At 50.2% G+C, this 7,330-nt stretch overlaps 1 protein-coding gene across 1 annotated transcript; it reads right to left on the bottom strand.

Moving 5' to 3' along the window:
* Positions 1–875: 875 nt before the first annotated feature.
* LOC140385908 (actin-3-like) lies at positions 876–4,743 on the bottom strand. Its single transcript, XM_072468549.1, has 3 exons — positions 4,616–4,743; positions 4,264–4,412; positions 876–2,042 (listed from the first exon to the last, which is right to left on the bottom strand). Exons 2-3 carry the CDS (start codon positions 4,387–4,389, stop codon positions 1,038–1,040), a joined length of 1,131 nt encoding a protein of 376 aa, XP_072324650.1. The 5' UTR covers positions 4,390–4,412; positions 4,616–4,743; the 3' UTR covers positions 876–1,037.
* Positions 4,744–7,330: the final 2,587 nt, after the last annotated feature.

Raw genomic sequence — 7,330 nt, 5'->3', positions numbered from 1 at the left:
CCAGTGGGCATATGTTTTAAGGTCCACAGGGTAAAGTTTAGAGACACACACACGTTGCCAGGGGAGGTTGTGGAAGCAGATTCATCAACGGCATTCAAAAGGTATCTCGTCAAATACATGGTTAGGGTGATTAATGAGGAAAAAGGCACAGAAAAGTGCTGATGGTTTTGGTCCAAAGGTGGTATCATGGCTGGTACAGGCTTGGGAGGGCTAAAGGGCCTGTTCCTGTGCTCTATTGTTCTATGTGACACCTTCCCACCCCACCAGTCCAAAGTGTAAACTTTAACCTTTTTCAGTTCTCTCTGACAAAGTCATGTAAACTCAAAACGTTAGCTCCATTCTCTCTTCATAGATGCCGTCAGACCTGTTGAGATGGTCCAACATTTTCGGTTTGTTCACAATTCCTGCATCCACTGAAAGATAACAACATTGGACTAAACCGGGAATATGGGATTGTGCCCTGAAGAGCTAGCATGGACTCAGTAGGCTGAAAGGCCTCTTTCTGATCCAGAGTACTAACAGCACTCGTCAATGTAATGGGCCTCGTTCACATCCATGTTGGGCTTTTTCTTGAACCTGACAACCTCAATGTCAGGCGAGAAGGGCAAAAACCCTTCAAATTGCTGAGTCACCATTATTGCTGAACTGGTTTCCCCCCCCACATTACTATTCACAACAGAATGAACAAACACGGATATTGGTCTTTATAGCTACTTGCAATTTGCTGCATTTATATTATCCTCAAATGAGGGGTTTCACCAGCCCGATTAGAATGTGTTTGTTGTCAATCTATTAAAACCTTAAATCCAAGGAGACATTAGTCTGATGAATCCAGAAAAATTACCTTTGTGCTTGAGAAACAACCAAACCATAAGCCAAGTGAAAATCATTTATTTCATTTTGCAGTTTTAAGCAACAAATCCATTACAAATCAAACTTTCAGCTACAGGAAGAGGCCTTTGAGAAATATGGAGAGAAACTAAAAGGCAGAATTGAGGACCTCTGAAAAACAGAGGCAGAATTACAAAGCCCCAAAGTTAGAAACACTTGCGATGGACTATGGAGGGCCCAGACTCATCGTACTCCTGCTTACTGATCCACATTTGCTGGAAGGTGGAGAGTGAAGCCAAGATGGAGCCTCCGATCCACACGGAATACTTCCTCTCGGGAGGAGCAATGATCTTTATCTTCATTGTGCTCGGAGCCAAGGCTGTGATTTCCTTCTGCATCCGATCAGCAATACCTGGGAACATGGTGGTTCCACCAGACAAGACCGTGTTGGCATACAGATCCTTCCTGATATCTACATCACATTTCATGATGCTATTGAAACAGGTCTCATGGAGCCCACTAGATTCCATCCCGAGGAAGGATGGTTGGAAAAGGGCTTCTGGGCACCTGAAACGCTCATTACCAATGGTGATGACTTGGCCATCAGGGAGCTCATAGCTTTTCTCCAAGGATGAAGAGGAGCTGGCGGTCTGCATCTCAGCTTCAAAATCTAGGGCCACATAAGCAAGTTTCTCCTTGATGTCGCGCACAATCTCCCTCTCGGCTGTGGTGGTGAAGGAATACCCACGTTCAGTCAGGATCTTCATCATATAGTCAGTGAGATCTCTGCCAGCCAGGTCTAACCTCATGATGGCATGAGGCAGGGCATACCCTTCATAGATTGGCACAGTGTGGGAAACACCATCACCAGAATCTAGCACAATGCCAGTTGTACGGCCAGAGGCGTACAAGGACAGCACAGCCTGAATGGCAACATACATGGCTGGCGTGTTGAAGGTCTCGAACATGATCTGGGTCATCTTCTCCCGGTTGGCTTTGGGGTTGAGAGGAGCCTCTGTGAGGAGAACAGGATGCTCCTCTGGGGCCACTCGCAGCTCATTGTAGAAGGTGTGGTGCCAGATCTTCTCCATGTCATCCCAGTTGGTCACAATGCCATGCTCGATTGGGTACTTCAGAGTCAGAATGCCTCTCTTGCTCTGGGCTTCATCACCAACGTAACTGTCTTTCTGACCCATTCCAACCATCACTCCCTGGAAAGTGGGGAATAAAAAAAACAAAAGGAGGATTAATTCACCAACTGCAGGTAAAGACAGACTAAACAGAGCAAACCAGTAACTACACTCCAAAATGCATTAAGATATTCACTGATCAGAAACGGAAAGAATACTGGGCTTCTCCATCCTGCCAGCCAGCCAACTGAATTTCCAAATTTGTGGGCACCCTCATGCCATGGGGAAATCCACAGCAGAGTGTGCGCAGCCAGCCTTGCGGAGGGTACCACTGGCAGAGAATCCAGTGCATGTCTACAAGAGCAGGTCAGAGGCTAGGAATCGCACTGCAAGTAACACATCTCCAGACTCCCCAAAGCCTGTTCACCATCTACAAGGCACAAGTCAGGAATGGAACGCTCTCCACTTGCCTGGATGAGTGCAGCTCCAACAACACTCAACTATGCATTCAACTATGACCATCCAGATGGAAGCAGCCTACTTCATTGGCACCCACCTACAAACACCCAGTCCCTCCACCCCAGTGGCAGCTGGGTGTACCATCTGTGACATGCATGCTGCAACTCACCAAGATAGTCAACCACAGCTTCCAAATCCACGACCACTACCATCTAGAAGGACAAGGGCAGCAGATACCTGGGAACCCCACCACCTGGAGGTTCCCCTCCAAGTCACTCACCTCTGACTTGGAAATATATCACCGTTCCTTCACTGTCGCTGGGGCAACATCCTGGAACCCCCTCCCTAACAGCACAGTGGGTGTACCTACACCAAATGGACTGCAGCGGTTCGAAGGGCAGTTCACCTCCACTCATGAGCCTTTAGGGATCAACAACAAATGTTGTCCTCGCTGGCAACACCCATCTCCATGGAAGAAAAATTGTTCACATGCTTCTTTGAAAAGTGCACTCTAAAGACAGTTTTACCCCATTCCATCAATGGCATCAGAGGCAAGTGTGGGAGTGATGTCAGCCAGAAAGGTGGTGGCCACAATTTTATTTGATGTTAGAGAGTTGGGACGATTGAATAATGAGGGATTGATTCAATGGATGAAATCTGGTTGGTTTATGATGGTCAGTTACAGGTCAAACTAAACGAGTCAGTAATGTTACCGCTGAGAGGGTCTTGCAATGGACATGACCCAGAACCTGTTTGGAAGATTGCTAAACACACTCAATACTGACATGCAAGAGAATGAAAACATTCCTTCCAGCACCAGAATAAACTGGGACAATGAGCTGAATAAGACAGAGTGAAAAAGCACAAAGCTTGGGCTGGACAATGAGCATCTCACTAACCTAGAAACACAACTGGCATCATCGCTTTGGTTTGATCAAGTTTGGTTTGCAAGGTTAAAGAAACGGGAAAAGGTGGAGGGAGATTGGATTGCAGGGTGGGGTGGGGTAAGAGGGTCATCCTGGGAGATATTACAGAGATTCACCCAAGGGTTGGATTGCCAAGAGTAGATAGAGAAACGATTTCCTCTTGGCTCAGTGTGGTTGACATGTAGCAAACTAGTGAAAAGCGCTTGATGCTGAAATGGGGGTGGGGCAACTGCAAATTTAGATGTTGTTGCACAAGAACTGCATAAAGAAGAAGCCAATTGGGGAACTTAATAGCTTCATCCAAATCTAGCACGTACAGTACAGATTAAACAGGCCAGAGATTGTAGAATTAGACAAGGAATTCTCGGAGAGGAGTAAACTCCTGGCTGACCTGGAGCTGCAGGCGTTGCCCATATTACAGCTGGACACATCCCACAAGTTTAACTCCTTCTGATTCAAATCGGTGTAAAATGTAAATACTCTGACAGTCAGCGTTCCCAGTTCATGCTACACCACATGTTCATTTAAGTAACTATCTAAATGACATTCTACAAGCTACCATTAAATCCATATGTCAGGCAGTAAAATTCCATGTTCAGCCTCGCAGCAATCAATTAACCTGCAGCCTCTTAACAAGCCCTCAGCATGGGAACCAATTTCTCTACTTAATCCACCAAAACCTCTTGGACAAGGGTCACACTGAAACCCCAACCACAGTCCCACACTGACCAGCCAAACATGTACTGCAAAATAGGAATCAACAAGGGTTAAACACACATCAGAAGCATGAAGGAAATAGGCTCCAGACCACAAACTGTGCAGAGGAAGCTGAACCATTTCTTATACAAGATCCCGCCCCACCCAAAGGATCAGGGCCCAGACCCCACCAGAATCAAACAAACAGTTGAAGGACTGACCTGGTGCCGGGGGCGTCCCACGATGGAGGGAAAGACCGCCCTGGGAGCATCATCTCCTGCAAAGCCAGCCTTACACATCCCAGATCCATTGTCAACCACCAGAGCTGCAACCTCATCATCAGCCATGGTTTAAACTCGACAGGAGGTGACTGAAAGAGAGAAGGAAAAACACGTTAATACAGACACAACAGCGCTGACACAAACACATTTTAAAACATTGACTCATTATCAGATATCTTCAGTTTGCCTCCTGGAGATTTATTTTATAAAACCAACTTCAGAGCCACAAACAGAAAGTTAGAGCAGAAAGACTGCACCTTTCCCCTGCCACACCTTGTTTGCTGTACCGTACCTGCTCTCTCACAATATCCTGTCCTTACTTGCCCAACACGGAAGCAATGAGATCGACACTCTGCCTCCCTGCTGCTTTTATTGGTTTGGCCCCTCCCAGTCTCAGCATTAAGTTGACAACCAGTGAGAGACAAGGGGAGGAACTGAGAACAGCCAGTCCAGGAGGCCTCTGACTCACAAGCTTCCTTCTGACATTTTACCTCAGGACTTTTGCACATGATTTACAACTGGCACATCAGCAAAATACTGAGGGAATGTTCAACCATCTAACATTCAGTACTGAGGGAGTGCTGCACTGTCAGAGTGTCAGCACTGAGGGAGTGCTGCTCTGTCAGAGGGTCAGTACTGAGGGAGTGCCGCACTGTCAGAGGGTCAGTACTGAGGGAGTGCCGCACTGTCAGAGCGTCAGTACTGAGTGAGTGCCGCACTGTCAGAGGGTCAGTACTGAGGGAGTGCCGCACTGTCAGAGGGTCAGTACTGAGAGACTGCTGCACTGTCAGAGGGTCAGTACTGAGGGAGTGCTGCACAGTCAGATGATCAGTACTGAGGGAGTGCCGCACTGTCAGAGGGTCAGTACTGAGGGGGTGCTGAACTGTCAGAGGGTCAGTACTGAGGGAGTTCTGCACTGTCCGAGGGTCAGTACTGAGGGAGTGCTGCACTGTCAGAGAGTCAGTACTGAGGGAGTTCTGCACTGTCCGAGGGTCAGTACTGAGGGAGTGCCGCACTGTCAGAGGGTCAGTATTGAGGGAGTGCCGCACTGTCAGAGGGTCAGTACTGAGGGAGTGCCGCACTGTCAGAGGGTCAGTATTGAGGGAGTGCTGCTCTGTCAGAGGGTAGTACTGAGGGAGTGCCGCACTGTCAGAGGGTCAGTACTGAGGGAGTGCTGCACTGTCAGAGGGTCAGTACTGAGGGAGTGCCGCACTGTCAGAGGGTCAGTACTGAGGGAGTTCTGCACTGTCCGAGGGTCAGTACTGAGGGAGTGCTGCACTGTCAGAGGGTCAGTACTGAGAGAGTGCCGCACTGTCAGAGGGTCAGTACTGAGGGAGCGCTGCACTGTCAGAGGGTCAGTACTGAGGGAGTGCTGCACTGTCAGAGGATCAGTACTGAGAGAGTACCGCACTGTCAGAGGGTCAGTACTGAGGGAGTGCTGTACTGTCAGAGGGTCACTACTGAGAGAGTGCTGCACTGTCAGAGGGTCAGTACTGAAGGAGTGCTGCACTGTCAGAGGGTCAGTACTGAGAGAGTGCCGCACTGTCAGAGGGTCAGTAATGAGGGAGTGCTGCACTGTCAGAGGGTCACTACTGAGAGAGTGCTGCACTGTCAGAGGGTCAGTACTGAGGGAGTGCTGCACTGTCAGAGGGTCAGTACTGAGGGAATGCTGCACTGTTACAGGGTCAGTACAGAGGGAGCGCCGCACTGTCAGAGGGTCAGTACTGAGGGAGCGCCGCATTGTCAGAGGGTTACTACTGAGGGAGCGCCGCACTGTCAGAGGGTCACTACTGTAGGAGCGCCGCACTGTCAGAGGGTCACTACTGAGAGAGTGCTGCACTGTCAGAGGGTCAGGACTGAGGGAGTGCTGCACTGTCAGAGAATCAGTACTGAGGGAGTGCCGCACTGTCAGAGGGTCAGTACTGAAGGAGTGCCGCACTGCCAGAGGGTCAGTACTGAGGGAGTGCTGGACTGTCAGAGAGTCAGTCCTGAGAGAGTGCTGCACTGTCAGAGAGTCAGTACTGAGGGAGTGCTGCACTGTCAGAGGGTCAGTACTGAGGGAATGCCGTACTGATGGAATGCCGCACTGTCAGAGGGTCAGTACTGAGGGAGTGCTGCACTGTCAGAGGGTCAGTACTGAGGGAGTGCCGCACTGTCAGAGGGTCAGTACTGAGGGAGTGCCGCACTGTCAGAGAATCAGTACTGAGGGAGCGCCGCACTGTCAGAGGGTCAGTACTGAGGGAGTGCTGCACTGTCAGAGGGTCACTACTGAGAGACTGCTGCACTGTCAGAGGGTCAGTTCTGCGGGAGTGCTGCACTGTCAGAGGGTCAGTACTGAGGGAGTGCTGCACTGTCAGAGGGTCACTACTGAGAGACTGCTGCACTGTCAGAGAGTCAATTCTGAGGGAGTGCCGCACTGTCAGAGGGTCAGTACTGAGGGAGTGCCGCACTGTCAGAGGGTCAGTACTGAGGGAGTGCCGCACTGTCAGAGGGTCAGTACTGAGGGAGTGCCGCACTGTCAGAGGGTCAGTACTGAGGGAGTGCCGCACTGTCAGAGGGTCAGTACTGAGGGAGTGCTGCACTGTCAGAGGGTCAGTACTGAGGGAGTGCTGCACTGTCAGAGGGTCAATACTGTGGGAGTGCTGCACTGTCAGAGGGTCAGTACTGAGGGAGTGCTGCACTGTCAGAGGGTCAATACTGAGGGAGTGCTGCACTGTCAGAGGGTCAATACTGAGGGAGTGCTGCACTGTCAGAGGGTCAGTACTGAGGGAGTGCTGCACTGTCAGAGGGTCAGTACTGAGGGAGTGCCGCACTGTCAGAGGGTCAGTACTGAGGGAGTACCGCACTGTCAGAGGGTCAGTACTGAGGGAGTGCCGCACTGTCAGAGGGTCAGTACTGTGGGATTGCTGCACTGTCAGAGGGTCAGTACTGAGGGGGTGCCGCACTGTCAGAGGGTCAGTACTGAGGGAGTGCTGCACTGTCAGAGGGTCAGTACTGAGGGAGTGCT

The sequence above is a fragment of the Scyliorhinus torazame genome, chromosome 11 (assembly GCF_047496885.1).
Source record: "Scyliorhinus torazame isolate Kashiwa2021f chromosome 11, sScyTor2.1, whole genome shotgun sequence".
NCBI lineage: Eukaryota > Metazoa > Chordata > Chondrichthyes > Carcharhiniformes > Scyliorhinidae > Scyliorhinus > Scyliorhinus torazame.
Note: the sequence above shows the minus strand (reverse complement) of the source record. Positions and strands in the feature narration are given on the sequence as shown.

What these genes read in the sequence shown, in the direction of transcription:
- LOC140385908 (XM_072468549.1), bottom strand. Translation starts at nt 4,389, where the DNA reads ATGGCTGATGATGAGGTTGCAGCTCTGGTGGTTGACAATGGATCTGGG. An exon ending in TGGGACGCCCCCGGCACCAG is followed by an intron (nt 2,043 to 4,263) that starts GTCAGTCCTTCA and finishes CCCACTTTCCAG; the next exon opens with GGAGTGATGGTTGGAATGGG.